This window comes from Tenrec ecaudatus, chromosome 6 (assembly GCF_050624435.1).
Source record: "Tenrec ecaudatus isolate mTenEca1 chromosome 6, mTenEca1.hap1, whole genome shotgun sequence".
Lineage (NCBI taxonomy): Eukaryota > Metazoa > Chordata > Mammalia > Afrosoricida > Tenrecidae > Tenrec > Tenrec ecaudatus.
Window position 1 is genome coordinate 24,561,062 of NC_134535.1, and position 17,798 is coordinate 24,578,859.

Below are 17,798 nucleotides of genomic sequence, written 5' to 3' on the forward strand. Positions count from 1 at the left end.
TGCAATGTCTTTTCTTAACAATTGCCTTCGGTTCTTTCCTTATCTGGGGACTCCTTTGGTATAAAGAAAGATGGGGGTGCTGCATCTCCATCATGACCACTGGGATCATAAAAATCTTAATACAAAAATGTATCAAAAGAAAACAGTAGAATGCAAATGTTGTGAGAATGATGAGGGCAATAAAGGTAGAAATGTGCTTGACACGATGGGTGTATGGATGGATTGTGATGAGTTGTATGAGCCCCCAGTAAAATGATTTAAAAAGAAAGAAAGAAAAAACATGTATCAAAGATGCATCAATTTATAAAATTTATTATCCAGAGATTTTAATGGGTGTGTTCAAACCAGTTAAAGGGCTACAAGACATTCTTTAAAATGCCGAGGAAAAGAAAAACAATTTAAAAACTGTGGCCTGTGGTCTTTTAGAAAGTATCAGGGAAACCGGTCTGGCTCACTGAATTAGATAAACACACACCAGCTTCAGAATTAGTTGAATGACCCCATTGACAAGCGTGCCCTTGACAAAGCCAGCTCTGTGTAAATGTCAGAGGAGGCAGCCTGCTGATGCTTAAGGAGACCAAGCTAAGCTGAACAGGAGTCTAAGTATTGGGATTGATTTATGTCTCAGCCCCCGTCCTGTGGCCTCTCTGTGTGTGGTAAGCCTTTGAGTCACCTACCTTACAGTTTGTACCTAGTTCTGGGGAGTTGTTGCTAGGGAAAGCACCTGTTATAATACTTCTCAGTGAAGATATATGTATATATATATGTATGTATGTGTATGTGCCTTTTTTCTCTGGCCAGTACAGAGACATTATGAATGAATTGTATACAATTCTTAATGTACATACTAAAAGTCTAAAAAGTCATGTAGTCATAATTCTTGTATGAATGCCACTCTTTCCAGCTTTCCGTTTGGAAGCAATGTTCTTTAAGAGGATGTCAGTATCCCTGCTTTTCTCCCTGGCTATGTAATTGACTAGGAGCCCTGGTGATGCAGTGGCCACACGTTGGATAGCTAACCCGCAAGGTCAGCAGTTTGAAATCACTAGCCACTCTGCTAGAGAAAGACAGGGCTTTCTACTCCCATAAAGAGTTACAGTCTCCTGTGAGGGAGGGGAAAAATGAAGAGCTGATACCAAGGACCCAAGTAGAAAGAAAATGTTTTGAAAATGATGATGGCAGCAAATGTACAAATGTGCTTGACACAATGTATATATTGTGATAAGATGGTATGAGCCCCCAATAAAATGATTTAAAACAATGAAAGAGCTATAAGAGCCCCCAATAAAATGATTTTTTTCCAAAAAGAGTAATCTCAGAAAGTCAGAGGGCAGATCTACCCTGCCCTATAGGGTCACCATGAGTTGACATCAACCTGCTGTCAATCAGATGTATAACACTTATTAGGGAAGTTTCCAGGTTCTACAGTTCAGGATCAGAAATTACTAGTGTCCAGCACTTCAGTCAGGATAGCCTCTTCTCCACAAGTATCACAAAGCTCTTTTAGCTCCACTGTTACATGCTCAAAAGACACTTTGCTCCACCATTAAACCTCAGCCCAGCAGTGCTCAGCTCTAGTTTCATGGGTCAGCAAATCTAGCCCCCCAGGTTGACAAACCTAGCCCCCCAAATAAATAAATGCCTGAGAAGCACCCAATTTGTAAGTAAGCTACTGCCCGAAGGTACTCAACTTTCTCACTGTGTGGACCAGGAAGTACTAAACTCTGTCTCATGCCCTTGTTCTGTTGCTTCTGCTGCCACCTCCTGTCTGTTGCTTCTGTCACTACCTCCAGTGTCATAGTCTCGGTTTCCTACCTTGGAGAGTTTCCCAGTTCATGGGCTCCTGGTTCAAGGGGCACATGATGCTCCTGGTTCTTCTTTCTTGATGGTAGGGATACCACATAATACCTTTTGTTGTTAATAAACTGTTACATCATATGCCTAGTAATTAACAATTGTAATATCATACAACTGCACACTCAGATTTCCATGTTTTATAGCAGCACATAACAAAGCTATTAGGGAAACCGGCTGCCACAGCCAAAGCTATTATAGAAGGCACACAGGGAGAAGGAGGGATTTTCTTTAAACAACATGGAACTAGGAGTCATTTAAAATGTTCAAGTCATATAAATGTGTGACCACAGACTCCAGATTGCCATGAAGTATGCTTTGTATTATGGGATATAGAAACTGTTTCCCCCTTTCCCCTCTTCCTGTGGAATATTACATTGCTATCCAAGGCAGTCAAAGACTTCCACAGTTCATCATCCCACTATTTTCTGATATACCTAAAAATAAACAGCCTGTAAATTATATATATGTATATAGATAAGATATAGATATGTAGATATAAATATATATATAGAGAGAGATGATGTGGCTTTTCGGCCCTCCACCCCAGTATTGCTTGGGCTGTACCACACTAGCTCGGAGTCTGGGCTCCTGCTAAGCTGGTGCCATCATGAATATCAGCCTTGATGAGATGCTCTCCAGCATCCATGAGAGCTGGGAGATCATGGACAGGCTGTGCCTGGAAGTGGAGAGGAAGATGGTCAGTAGAACAGAAGATAACCTTGGTGACGCTGTCATTTCTGGACTTGCCTCTGCTACAGGCCCTGAAAGCACAGTGATTGCTGGTATTGATACTGCCATGAACCATCACACGTAGGAAACCAGCTTCCCTAAAGAAGCCTACAAGACATACTTCAAAGAGTACACGAAATCAGTCAGAGAACAGAACCCAGAAAAATTAAAACCTATTATGACAAGAGCTGCATAACAAATCAGGCACGTCCTTGAGGATTTCAAAAGTTGCCCCTTCTTTACTGATGTAAACGTGCACGAAGATGGTGTGACTCCATAGTGTTGGGAATGGAGAAATGTGAACACGTTGTGCAGTTGTGAAAGATCTATCAACTGGCTGCTGTTCTCCATTCACACAGTACCAGGACTTAGCAGATGGAACTGATGTCATCTTGAGGTCTTCATTTATTTTTTATCTTAAAAAACAAACAAACTGTGAATTGGCATTTCTTTCCTTTCATATATTTCTCCAGCCAAACTAGACTCATTGCCCTCGAGTCAGTTCTGACTCATGGCAGCCCTATAGGACAGGCAGAATGGCTGATGTGAGTTTCTGAGACTGGAACTCTATGGAAGTAGAAAGCCTAATTTTTTTCCCATGGAGCTTCTAGTGGTTTTGAATTGCTGGGTAGAAGCCTGATGCATAACTCAGAATGTTTCTAGAGCTACTAAAAAATTTGCATCGACAAAACAGCTGGTACTAGGAGGGAGCTGTAGGGCCCACTGATGAGGCATGGTAGATGAATATTCACAAAACCTAGCTTCTTTGGCTCTTGCCTCATCAGATGCTGGACTCCCATCATTTGCAATTTCTCCATTTTCTGCAGGTAAATCTTCCGTTTCTTGGTTTGCCACTTCAGCTCATTTTCCCTTTGGTCCCCTTTTCCTTTTGTTTGCACTTTTTTGTTAGAAGATTTAGAAGGAGCATATTTTGCTGATCTCATGGGCTCCCCCCTCTCTGCCCCTTCAGTTGAGCAGACCTGCCTGCTGGCCTAGTTGGCCACAGGGAGGGTGCTTCCTGGGCGCCTGAGAGCCGCAGCGCTGGGAGAGCCTCAGTGAAGCTGGGCTGCCTGACTGCCACTCCACTTTGTGGAAGCACACCACCAGTCGATCTTGCATGCTTTGAGTGCCTTGATTAGTAAAACGTTGTCTTAGAAGGCTTCTTAGGCTTCTTTAACTAGTAGAACAAACTATCGAGATGCTATCTGTAAATCTTTACTGCTAACACATGGTTAACATCGTTTATTTCGTATTTTCATTAGTAGTATCTTCATTCACTGCATCTGAAGCTTTCTTAACTAGGTGCCTTATTAGCAGAAATAAGTAACTACCTCGAGGAGAACAGCATTGAGAGGAGGTGACTGGAGAAATTGTTGCAAGTGGCGAGGAGGAAATGGTTTTTGAAGGCTGACTTTGTTATCTGTAGAAACCACATAGATTCTTTTTCTCCATAAAAAAAAAACCTTTGCATTTAAGCCACCAGCAACAGTCCTTCAAATAGTTTGCCATTTAGAAAAAAGAAAAGATGGTCTAGGATGGTGTGCTTTGTTTACCTATGACTTGCAGTATCCCCAGCACATTCTCAGAGCATTACTCACCCACTTCACGTGAGCACCACTGTCCTGCCACAGCAACACCGTAAACCAAATGGAATACTTTACTGTACCCAATTCAGTGCTGCAGAAAATGGAAGCCCGGACATGTGTGACCTGCCCAAGACTAGACAGATGTTAAGTAGGAACACTGGGATGTTCTCCCAGAGGGTATCCCAAACTCTCAAGCCCAGTTGTCTTTCCTTATTTCACTTACTGTATTTTAGCCAGCTAATATTTAAGAAAGTGATGTGTAAGGAGCTGTGTTGGTTGTCAGTTGAATGTTAACCAGAATTGTTAGGCGCTCTCTGCCCCCAAACATCTTATACATGTATTGTTTAGGGAGGTGGGAACGCAAACAATAAAAAATCTGTGGGATGCAAGGTAAAAAATGGCACCAGGCAGTGGATGACTGCACAAATAATTAAAACAGATCAGCAAAAAGCAGACTCCTGTGAAGTGGAAGGTAAAGATGTAGCAAACGTCCAGCTTTTCCAAACTAGGGTGCTACTCCGTCATCATCTCTAACATCAACCACTACATCTTCTCCCGTCTTTGTCTATCATAATTCGCTGTACTGTCTTGCAGAACTCACAAACCTTTACGGAAATAAGAGGCTGTCAAATACCAAATAGGTAGGTGAGGCACATTCTTCTCCTGCCTCCCTGGGTACAGGGACTGGTGAACCCAAATCAGTCAGATGTTAGCTTGCTGCTTCACAAGCTGTGAAAAGCTGGTGAATCGAGTCAGACAATAGGCTGCTGACTCAAATCCCAGGAACCAGAGATCAGATGATGACAAACCAGATGCCGGCTGCAACATAAGAGAGAGAACTTTACTAGAACATTCATATACATTGATTGTAGACCACGCCTTCAAGGAAACTCACCTTACTTCGTTGGGCAAGGTGGTAGAAGGGTGGTAACTAGAGTAAGGGTGGTGTGTTAGTCTGGGTTCTCTAGAAAGCAAAACTTGTTTTGTATGGGTATGTGTACAGACAGAAACGTATATCAGGAAATGGCTTACCCAGTTGTAGAAGCGGGTAAGCCCAATCAGTTTAAATCGGTGGGTCAGATGGTACACTGGAGGCTTCTCTTGACTCATGTGGCTTCTGCATCTGATAAACCAGGAAGCAGGAGATGAAACAGGAAACCACAGGCTGGTGGGTACAGAATGGAAGATTATGGTGGGTGCAAGTAGCAGTCTGCTGAGAGGCCCTAAGATCGCAGGCAGTAAGGTTGACAAATCAGATGCAGGGTCTAGATCCAGCAGCATTGACAAGCTTTCCCGCAGAGTGCTTAATAGGGAGTAGCCACATCACCGGTGCCTGCCCTACAGGTGCATCAAGGCTGTGACCTAATCTGGCTTCTGCAAGTCACCACAACTGCTGGATGCTCACAGTTGATTACCTTGTTAGATCCCCATCATGGAGTTGATTCAGTGTGTTTGGTTACATCAGAGGGGGATCACTGCCAAACTACTGACCAGCCAGACTGAGACAAAACCTGTCTCAGGTGGTGATTCAAGATAGTTCCATCCTAATCCTGCCTCACTACACAATGAACCCAGGACAAACCAAACCGAAACACCACCGCCATCTAGTTGATTCTAATTCATGGTGTTCTTAGATGCCATTGAGTCAGCGCTGACCCACAGCAGACCTACGCACAACAGAATGAAGCACTTCCCAGTCCTGTGCCGTCCTACAAATGTCTGAATTCATTGATGGAGCCACTGTGTCACTCGATCTCATTAAGGGCCTTCCTCTTTTTCACTGCCCTTCTACTTTACCAAGCCTAATGCCCTTCTCCAGGGACTGGTCTTTCCTGATACCCTGTCAAAAGTATATAAAACGAAGTCTCGCCATCCTTGTCTGGCTTACTTCTTTCAGCACAGATCAGTGTGTCCTTTTGGCAGCCCATGGTACTTTTCAATATATGTCTCCAGCACCACAATTCAAAGGCACCAATTCTTCAGTCTTACTTATTCAATGTCCAACTTTCATATGCATATGATGCACTGGAGAGTACCATGGCTTGGGTCAGGTGTACTCAAAATAACACCCTTATTCTTCAGTACTCTGAGAAGTCTTGTGCAACAGATTGACCTAATGCAGTCCGTCTTTTGATCTCTTGACAGCTGCTTCCATGAATCCTGAATGTGGATCCAAGCAAGACAAAATCCTTGACAATTTCCACCTCTTCTCTGTTTTCATGATGTCACTTACTGGTCTGCTTGTGAGGAGTCTGGTCTTCCTTACATTGAATTATAATCCATACTGAAGATCAACCCTTGATCTTCAACAAGTTATTCAATTCCTCCTAACTTTCAACAAGTAAGATCGTGTCATCTGCATATCACAGCTTGTTAATACACTTTCCTCCAATCCTGATTCCACATTTTTCTTCATATAATCCATCTTCTCTGATGATTTACTTTGCATATAGATTGAACGAGTATGGTGAGAGGGTACAGCCCTGTTGCACATCTTTCCTAATGTACCATGCAGTGTACCCTTGATCTGTTCACACTGCCTCTTGATCCATATACAAGTTCCTAATGAGCACAATGAAATGTTCTGTAATTTCCATTCTTTTCAAGGTCATCCACTTTATTATCATCCACACAGCCTTTGTATAGTGAATGAAACACAAGTAAACATCTCTGGTATTCTCTACTCTTGAGCCAAGATGCAGCTGACATCAGCCATGATATGTCTTCTTCCGCTGCCTCTTGTGAATCTGACCTGTACTTCTGGTAGCTCCCTGTCAGTGCACTGCTGCAACCATTGTTGGATGATCTTAAGCAAAATTTTGCTTGTGTGCGATATCAGTGATATCATTCTATAGTTTGAGCATTTTGTTAGGTCACCTTTCTTTGGAATAGGCAGAATTAGGGATCTCTTCAAATCATTTGGCCAAGTAGCTATCTTCCAGATTTCCTGATATAGATGAGTGAGTGCTTCCAGCGCTTCTTTAGCTTGCTGAAACTTTTCATTGGGTATTCCATCAATTCCTGGGGCCTTATTTTTGCCTAATGCATTCAGTGCAGTTTGAAATTCTTCCTTCAGCACCATTGGATCTCCCTCCTATGCTACCTTATGAAACGGTGGAATGTCAACTAGTTCTTTGCTACTTTTTGGCTCTGTATTCTTTCCATCTTCTCTTTATACTTCCTGGCCGTTCAGTATTTTGCCTACAGAATCAAGATTGCAACTTAGAGCTTGAATTTTTTCTTGAGTTCTTTGTGTTTCAGATATGCTGAGCATGCCCTTCTCTGTGGTTCTCTAATTCTAGGTCCTTGCACATTTCATTACAGTGTTTGGCTTTGGCTTCTCATGCTGCCATTGAAATTTTCTTTTCTTTTTTTTTTTAAATTTTTATTTATTTATTTATAACAATTTATTGGGGCTCATACAATTCTTATCACAGTTCATACATATACATACATCAATTGTATAAAGCACTTCTGTACAGTCTTTGCCCTAATTATTATTATTTTTTTTCTCTTTTCTTTTTTTACATTTTATTAGGGACTCATACAACTCTGATCATCATCCATACATATACATACATCAATTGTATAAAGCACATCCATACATTCCCTGCCCCAATCATTCTCAAGGCATTTACTCTCCACTTAAGCCCCTCGCATCAGGTCCTCTTTTTTTTCCCCCTCCCTGCCCTCTCCCCCCTCCCTCATGTGCCCTTGGTAATTTATACATCGTTATTTTGCCATTGAAATTTTCTATTTCGTTCCTTGACTTCATCCTTTCTTTCACTTACTTTAGCTATTCTGTGATTAAGAGCAAGTTTCAGGTTCTCTACTGACTTCCACGCTGACCTTTTCTTTCTTTCCTGTCATTTTAATGACCTTTTGCTGTCCCCCCACAGCTCATCAGGTCTTCTGTCATTAATGTTCACTGTGGCAAATCTGTTTGTGAGACGTTCTCAAATTCGGGCGGGATAGTCTCAGGGTCATATTTCGGCTCCCGTGGGCTTGCTTTAATATCCATGACTTTATCCTGAACTTACATATGAGCTGTAAGTGAGGTCTGTTCCACAGTAGGCTCTGGCCTAGTCAGCTCTGGCTCTGGCCTAGTCTCAGCTGCTGACACCGAGATTTTCCTTCTCTGTTCCCACAGAGGTGCAGTTTAATTTCTGTGTATTCCATCTGGGGAAGTCCGTATATATAGTCTCCTTTTGTGTTGAAAAAAACACAACAACTTGCTGTGAACAAACAAATCAATCACTGGTTTTGCAAAATTCTGTCATGCAATCTTCAGCTTCATTTCTTTCTCTTTTTGTCCCAGCTTAGTGTCAATCACCAAATCCATATTTTCCAACTCTATTCTTCCTGTTTCCAACTTTTGTGTTCTAGTCACAAGAAAAGCTATCAGTGCTTCTTAATTGCATGCTTGATCAATATCTGACTGATGTTGTTGATAGAATTCTTCAGGTTTTTTCCTCATTAGCTTTTGTGGTTGGTGTATAAAGTTGAGTAGTAGTTGTATTGATTGGATTTCCTTGAAGGCAGATAGATATAATTCTATCACAAACAACATTTTATATCAAGATGGATTTAGCAAGATCCTTTCTGACAACGAATGCCTTTCCATTGCTCTTGATTGAGTTATTCTTGCAGAACAAATCATAGGATTTTCTCTTTCAGAATGTCCAATATTCCATTTCAGCTCACTAAAGCTAGGATATTGATCTTCTTGTGTTCCATTTCACTTTTTTTACCACTTCCAGTTTTCTTAAATTCATGCTTTGTACATTAACAATCTCTGACTTTGCAGCTGTTTCTCTTTACCTTGAGTCATGCCCCATCAGCAAATGCAGACCCTGGAGGCTCCACTCCCACAGGCTTTACCTGACTCACATCACCCTGGTCGACTTCCCTCCAAGAAGTCAGCGCCTCTTCAGTCACATCACGTTTCAAGTGCCTCAGACCTAACGCGTCCTTTCTGACAGTGTTATGCTTCCTTAGCTTAGCCTTTCAGTATTTGAAAAGACTTCAAAGCTATGCGTAAGGTTTTAAGTGGTTTCTTCCTCCGAAGTGGGGAGCCAAGCTCTTCTTCCTTGTCTATTTTTAGTCTGGAATCTCTGCTGAAACCTGTTCACTTTGGGGGTGACCCTGCTGGCATTTGAAATACTAGTGACATAGCTTCCAGCCTCACTGGCTACCACAGTATGACAGACTGACAGATAATTCATAGTGACCCTATTTAGGATATTTGAGACTAAATCTTCAGAGGAGCAGAGAACCTCATCTTTCTGAGGAAGGACGGGTAGTTTTGGACTGCTGACCTTGGGGCTCAGAACCCAAGGCCTAACTCACAGTGCTACCGGGGCTCCTTAACATAATGAATAGCTCACTCCAAAATAGGGACATAACCCCACACATAGATGCTGGAATTTACCGTCCCCCACACAATGGAAGACTGGCTGGCAAGGGTGTGCCACATAGTATGCTGCCCCACAGTAACGAATTACCAAGTAAGTGATAGAGATAAAACATTTACCCAGGGTTATGCTTTTGCGGATGCAGACACACACGTTTTTGAGATGGTGAGATTAATTTATATGATAGAGCAAGACAGATTGTGTCAAAGAGCAGCACGCTAGCATTTCTCAGCATCTTGTGAAGCGTGCCGTCTTCTCATGCTTTCTCTCCATCTGAGAACCCTGCTAGCCGAGAACAAATTTATTGAGCTAATGTTCTTTTTGTTGTTGAGAATGTGTGCAGCAGAACATTCACTGTGTCAGCCATTTCTGCGTGTACAGTTCAGCGACTGATCACAGCCTCTGAATTGTGCCACTGTGTTCACTTTCCTAAGTTCTTCCCTCATTAACACCGACTCCCTGCCCCCTTTCTCCTACGGAATCATCAAGTTGCTGTTGTTTCTTAGATTGTTCTCAAAAGAACTCAGTGCACACCTTTTTAGATCGTTTTGCTCGACTGTTGTTTGGTTTTCAGAAGGTTGAAGGGGACGTTTCATGTTTAAAGTTTGAGGATTTTCTCAGGACAACAGTCACACACATATTCACCTAGCCTTTGTGTCTCCAGAGATTGTGGATTCATGAGATGTGAAATTCTGTTCTGCATTTCCTCTTTTTCCATCAGGATTCTTCTGTAGAGTCTTAGATTCAAATGTTCAGTCATGGTAGCTGGGCACCATCCAGGTCTTCTGCTTTCGTAGCAAAAGAAGCAGTTATGCACGGAGATAATCTGCTACACATTTCACATCTTCTGCCTGATTCCGACTCTCTTTCCTCTGTTCCAGCAAATGTAGACCAGCTGTTGAATTGCCATTTGGGTTGGGTTGCTAGGATTGAGACCTCAGGGGCTATGCGGGGAACTAGTAGGTAGAACACAAGCCTTAAACATGTTATTAAGGGGTTAGCTGGAGTGCCCCATGAAACCCTGACCTAAACCTTCAAACCAAGGAACCAAGGTTTTTGGATGTACACAGCAGCCTCAGTTGCTACTCTAGCTCACTCTGTTGTTGTTCATGTTTTTGTCATTATTGGAACTGTCTTTCACACTTTTTTTCAGTTCAACTTTTTATAAATATGCAGCTTATTGGCAGCAGTTATAATAACTGGTTATGCAACCCTACCCATAATACATTATTTCCATTCCCGTTAACCTCTCCTTCCTTCCCTCTTGACCCGGGGAACCACTAATAAACTTTATATTTTTATGCATTTGCCATTTCTTGTCTCTCCATCTAAGTGAGGTCGTACACTAGTTGTTCTTTTGTGATCGATATTGATGTCATTCATACTTTACTGTTTTGGTCTCCTACTGGCTAAATAGTGTTCTCTTGTATGTGTCACCACATTTTGTTAGTCCATTTGTCTCTTGATTGGCACCTAGGTTTCTTCCTCTTCTTGACTGTTATGAGGAACAGCACTTTGATGGAGTGTACGTAGGACTCCCTGAGTCTTGGCTTTCAAGGGTTTTTGCATTAGATACCCAGGGGCTGGGTCATATGCTAGGTCTGGTCTTTGTGAAGACCCACCACAGCAGTGTCACTTTACACTCTCTCCAGCCACATTTCCCCTTATTTTCACCCCTCTAGGTTATTTTCTGTTTTTATCTTCAGGAGGGTGATTTATGGCTTTACAAAAATAATAGGTATCCTGGCTGTGTTAGTCTGGGCCCACTAGAGAAACAAATTATAGACACTCATGTGTATAAGAAAGCGCTTTATATAAAGAGTAATTGTGTATTAAGAAAGCATCCCAACCCGGTCCAGATGAAGTCCATAAGTCCAATATTAGCCCAGGTGTCCGCATTAGACACATGCATCACATACAATGATGCCGAATGCAGGAAGATCACAGGCCAGTGGGTGGAAAGTCTTGTGGATTCAGTCCCTGGAGCTAGTATGGGTCTTGGCTCCTCGAGCTCCAGGGCTCTGGTTCCATCAGCGTAGCTCCATATGACTTATCATCAGGAATGTCAAGCAGAGAGAGTTCCCAGAATCCTCAGGAGAAGGCTACTCCCACAAGGAGGGATCAGAATGTCACCTGATTGACAGACTAGGCTCCACACTTCATTCTTATCAAGTTGACATGAAACTGTGTAACTATCATACTGGCTGTTGTTTCACAACTAACCCCCAGGTCTTTCTCCCTTGGAGCAGCGAACTATTTGACCCACCAACCTTTTGTACTTAACCATTACATCACCAGGGCTCCTTCAATAAATTTATGCACTTGTACTATGGCCTTAAAATGATTACAGTCGATACATATTACATCCTTAGTAGACAGATGGCCCCCAGTCACTTAGTGCCTGGGTTGTTGAGTATGAAGCTATGTGTGATAAGCATCGGTAGGGCTCATTTCCTCTCCTCTGTTGAGTTTTCAGGCTAGAGAGGCGAGTTGTTTGCACATAAAACTTCACATTTACCACGAGTAAATGGGACCTTTGGATCTTACCAGCTCTTACCTCAACCATCCCTGTTCCTCCTGTATCATTAAATGACCACACCATCCATTTAATCATTTTTACTAAACACTGAAAAGGTACACAGCAAGCACCCTTGATTTCTTCCAATTCTCTTGATTTCTTCCTCTTGTCCAATTCTCTTGATTTCTTCCTCTTGTCCAATTCTCTTCCATAGCCACTCTGGTATCAAGTCCTTGTTCTCTAGCTGAACTGCTGAAAGACTCGCTTATCTTTAAAGATGCCGTTCAAACATTACTTCTTCTAGGAAGATAGCGGAAATACTTCCAAGAAGAGCCAAGAGTTCCACTTTCAGTGCACTGTAGCTGACAGTAAACTTCTATTTTAAAGTAGCCAGTGTAGTCCTTGACACCAGGGAAGCTAGCTTAGTCCTCTTTCTTGAACTAGTACCAGTCACATTATATCCTTAGTAATTGTTATTAAATAAATGCATGGATCAAGGTAATAATTAGTGTAATTTCTGATGGTTATGAATCATCCCCTAAGGGCCTAAATACTGTGAAAAGAAATGAGCATGCATTGTTGGGCCTGAAAGTCCACCAGGCTACACCTGCCAGTATCCTATGACCCAGTTGTAGGTGCACCTTCTAAAGTGTATCCTTAAACAAAGCATGCCTTTCTCTGTTTGCAATGCAATCTACTTGAGACTCCCAAAGCCATTTGTGGGTGGCTGGACCAGATCCTTGGGGTGGTGGGATAGGAAAGTGGAAGATGCCTGGGTGCATGACAAGAAGGAAGGCATTCCTGATAGAGGGCCAGACTGGAAAAACACAGAGGTCATGTTGAAGAGAAGGAACTGGTAAAAGAGACTGACAAGGAGCTGTGACGTTCTGCTCCCCCTGAGGATGACTGGCAGGGGGAACTAGCAACTCTGAATCTATGTGGTTTGTTAGGGTCCAGAGATAGGCTGCACTTATACACACAGAGCAGCCTGGAGTTAGGCCACAAGCTTATTAAAACAGTCACTTGAAAAGAAAGGCTGTGGGTCCCTCTGGGAATTGAGAAAAAGACCACCTTGAGCATAGATAAGATACACTTTGCTCCTGAGGCAAAACACGATTGAGTTGAGATGAGGACGTTATCTAGGGGACACTTCTAGTGGCACTTTCAAAGGGGAGGAGGTTGCCCCCCTGCAGATGGTCAAGCAACATTCCAGTTATTTCTTCAGTTCGCCCTTGGGTCTCATGCATGTCTCTCTGTTTTATCTGGGCTGCTGCTCTGGGTCAGCATGTCTCAGAATTATCTTGAGTACAGTCTCTTGCCAGAATTTTAGTGGAGTCTGGCTTCAAGGTTAAGGTGTTCATTATGCCAGTCCTCACAGAGTCCTTCATTCCTCACGTGTTTCACAGGGTCTTTTGTTCATCCCCTTAGCAGACAAGCAGAAGTCCCTGTTCTTTGGCTGTCAGGAGCCACCAGAGTGGCAGGAGGAAATTTTGATGAGTGGCAGGCAAAAACATGGTCTCAAAAAAGAAACACAGGTACATTCTTTCAAGAGGGAGGCATTGGTCAAATAGTATGAACTGTGTAAGATGGAGATCTGTAAAATATCATGAGATTGAGCATTGAGGCCTTAATAAGACCTGTGGGGTACCAGCCCTCACAATCAAATAGGCCCAAGGGGTAGCTGTGTAATTGAGGGGTAAAATTAAAGAGTCATCAGAGAAGATAGAGCGTGTGAATGCTCACCTCTGGGATGACCATGATTTCAGCAGCTAGATCCACACAGAAAGAGAGAATATATTTCCAACCAAGGCTTATGTACACCCGGGGCATGCATGCCCCCCTAATTACAGGTAATCACACAGGTAACAGGAAGAGGTTGTACAATAGGCATACGCTTGACAGGAAGGGGACGAACTAGGGGTGTACATGAAATAAGGGGAGGCACTCGGGGCATGCATGTGATAGGGATGTACAACTGTAACAAGATGGGGGGACTCGAGTCAGAATGGCAGCCTAACCTTGGCCAAGACCCTAGAGTCTTGATGGCCTAACCAGAGTTGGCTGGACCTTAGGGGTCTTTGGGCTTTCCTTCAGGGGAACAATCTGTTATCCTTATCAGAAGGGAGTGGCCTCTACTTAGAGTGGGACAGACTGTAGGGTCTGATTGCTCTAGATGGCTTTTAGCAGTTGATCTCCTAATGTATAGTCAGTGTTTGCAAACAGCACCTTAGGTTTGGCATTGTTATGGGGGACATCGTGGGGAATAACTTTTGTTTCCCACAAATACCATCCAAGCGGTGAGGGTAGTAGTCATAGAGGAGTGGGCTAAAAGGTGAAGGGGGAAGTTAGAGGTGACTTCTTCAAGGTAGGTGACCTTGAAAGGGGTAGAGAATTAGGAGAAAGGTTCTAACTGGAAACAAACAGAGTTTGTGATACTGAAAAGTACTCAGATGATGCAAAAAATCTGATTTGAAGGGGGAAGGTGAAGGAGGCCAGGACTTGAGAAGCAGAGATTGGGGCTCCAGGGCAAGTAGACAGCGAATGGATACTTGCAAGGAAAAGGGGCATTTCTCTGTGGTAAAAAGAGTGAAGATGGGATTGGTGTGTGGGCGGATGTACAACAGAATAAAGCACATCTTCCCAATTGCTGTGTTTGCGCCCGTTGTTGCAGCCAGTCTGTCTTGCTGAGGGCCTTCCTCTTTGTGCTGTGCCTCGGCCAAGCGGAGTTCCTTTTCTGGGAGCTGGCCTCCTTAGAATATGGCTGATGTACTCGAGCCCAAGTCTTGATGGCCTTGTTTCCACGGAGCCTTCTGGAGGTACTTCATTCAAGATGGGTTGTTTGTTCTCCTGGCTGTCCACAGTATGTTCAGTATTGTTCACCAACATCATAATTCAGGTACATCAATTTTTCCTTATTCTTCCGTATTCATTATTTGGTGTTTACATATGAGGCGATTAAAAAAAAGGGCGTGGACCAGGCATACTTTAGTCCTCAAAGTGATCTTCACTCAGATTTGCCTATCGAATGGCAAATCTTTTTATTCTCTTTTTTCTTTAACTGGTTGTTAATGGTGGATCCAAGTAAAATGGAATTCATGACAGCATCAGCTTTTCTCCATTTATCATGGGGTTGTCTGTTGGTCCTATTCGGAGAGTTTATGTTTACTTTGAGATGTAATCTATATGGAAGGCTGGCTTGTTTGATCTTCACCAATTAGTACTTCAAGTCCTCTTTACTTCCAGCAAGCGAGGTGTCCGCTGCATATTTTAGGCTGTTAATAAGCCTTCCTCCAATCCTAATCACGAACTCTTCTTCAGATCGCCTACCTTCTTGGATTATTTGTTCAGTAAACAGATGGAGTACATCGAGTTAACGGATACAGTAACCCTTTTCGCACAGTTCCTGATTTTAAAACATGGAACCATCCTCTTGTTCTCTTCAAATGCCTGCCTCTGTGCCCAGGTGCTGTCTGAGCACCATGGAGAGTGCTGGAACGCCCGTTTTACCCAATGTTAGCCATCCTGCGTGTGAACCACACGAGTACTCTTGGTTAGTTGTTCATAAAACAGAAGTAAACAGATTGTGCGCCGACTCAGAATCCTGGAACGCCTCTGCTTCTCCATGGATTCCTTTACAGTCGAAACGCCCAGGAAGCCCAGCATCCTTTCCCAATTCCTTTTGTCCCCAGCTGTCTGCCTGGATGCACAATTGTCCCCAAACAATTTAACCTTTGAACGTGTAGCACTACTCCTTTCCTCCTTAACATAACGAATTCTTGTAATCCTCTTTATTCTTCCCACCCCTTTCCCTGTTGCGCGCCAAGGGGCAGGGGCATAGCTGATTTATCTGGAACTGGCACAGAGCCTGGCCTATGGTAGGTACTAAATGAGTTCTATTTGCTTTGTCTGCCCCTTTTCTGAAATTCATAATGAATTTGAAAATAAGCAAAAATGGAAGCTATATCCTTTTCATTCTTAATGCAAGAAAACATTGTTTCTTTTCTTTTCACACAGGTGGTTCTGGAATGGAGCCGGGACCAATACCACGTTTTATTTGATTCCTATCGAGACAATATTGCAGGAAAGTCCTTTCAGAATCGGTGAGAAAAAAACATATATTTTTAGTTTCTATTATTTGAATTCGGGTGATGACTCATAAAACCACCTGTTAAATGGATCTTCCAAATTGTAGCTATAGTTTGACACATGCAAGAGTACCCCACTAGATGACCGCCCCCCAACCCCTGAGATACTTAATCTTTACATTGGTAACATTGTACTCTTTAAGATCAAAACGGGGTCAACTAGGAGCCCTCGCCGTGCAGCGGGTTCAGTGCTGGGCTGTTAACATCAAGGTTCGCACCCACCATCCGCTCTGGGGAAGGGGCGGGGGAAGATGAGGCAGTCTGCTTCCATAAAGTTGCATTTGGAGAGTATCTGTTGTGTGGATTTTAGTGGTCTTGAGTCACAAAACCACCCTAGAAACCCTCTGGAATGGGTCTAGCCTATCCTGTAGGGCAGTGGTTCTCAACCTCAGACCATTGAGCACGTATTTCCAATGGTTTCAGGAACTGTGCCACTGCTCCTCTATCCGTCTCCAGGCAAGTCTGCCAGCTTGCGTGCAGATACGCCCACATACGAGTACCCATGCTACACCATGCTTCAAGAAAAAATTTCATTTATTTTTAATTAGAAATATATTTCACAATCTACTTAGGTATTGTTTTTGTGATTGATCACTATGCTTTAATTATGTCCAATTTGTAACAATGAAAATACATCCTGCATATCAAATATTTATATTATGATTCATAACAGTAGCAAATTACAGTTAGGAAGTAGCAACAAAATAATTTTATGGTTGGGATCACCACCCCATGAGGAAATGTATTAAAGGATCACAGGCATTAGGAAGGTTGAGAACCACTGCTATAGGGTCTTTGTGAGTTAGACTCAACTAGATGGCAGGAGTTTGTTTTAGGCTGAAATTGGCCGCAGCAGAAGATTAGATAGGATCTGTAGACCACTCTGAGTTCAGGTGCTGGGGGAGGAACCCCTCAGAAAAAGAGAGTGAGAATGATCACACAACTCTTCAGAGCATGTGTACCATTGAACTACACATGAAGAAGCTGTTGAGTTGATCTATGGTCAACTGTGTGTGTTCTCAGCAACAACAATTAAAATGAACTATTTAAAAAACAAACAAAAAATTTAAATTGGAAGAAACTTTGTAGCTCAGATCCACATTTTATGGATTGAAAATATAGCCCAAGAATAATCCTGTTTTACAGTGTATTGAGCACGTTAAGTTACAGGGTATCATTTCATCACCACCTCAGTTCTAGGAGAGAAAAGTAAGATGAGCTCTGGCCCAGTCCTCTTCTTTAGGCTCTGTCCCAGGGCGGCTCCGTGGGAGCCTTGGGGATTGGGCCCCCATCTGACTTGGGGGTATTCTCCTTTAGGCTAGGCAGGCACTCCTGAGGGCTGCCTTCACCTTTTCTTTTCCTTGATTTTCTCTTCTTCCCCGAGACAGGCCTTGGAATGAAATCGTCTTCCTAACATCCTCTCCTTGCAACCAAAGTCCATTTCACAGCTTCATTTTGTTTTTACTTATCATAGCTTTATGTCACTAAGGCAGTAGGTGTCTGCGGTTGAAAACCATGCCAACAACACCGAAAACTAAAATAAAAGCCA

General features: G+C 42.8%; 1 protein-coding gene across 1 annotated transcript in view; it reads left to right on the top strand.

Annotated features, from left to right (window-relative positions):
* Positions 1-17,798, top strand: part of GNPTAB (N-acetylglucosamine-1-phosphate transferase subunits alpha and beta) — a 106,359-nt gene that overhangs the window by 21,480 nt on the left and 67,081 nt on the right. Inside the window, exon 2 of the mRNA XM_075551098.1 lies at positions 16,119-16,204. Within this exon, the coding sequence (XP_075407213.1) occupies positions 16,119-16,204 (86 nt within the window). The remainder of the gene's footprint in view (positions 1-16,118; positions 16,205-17,798) is intronic.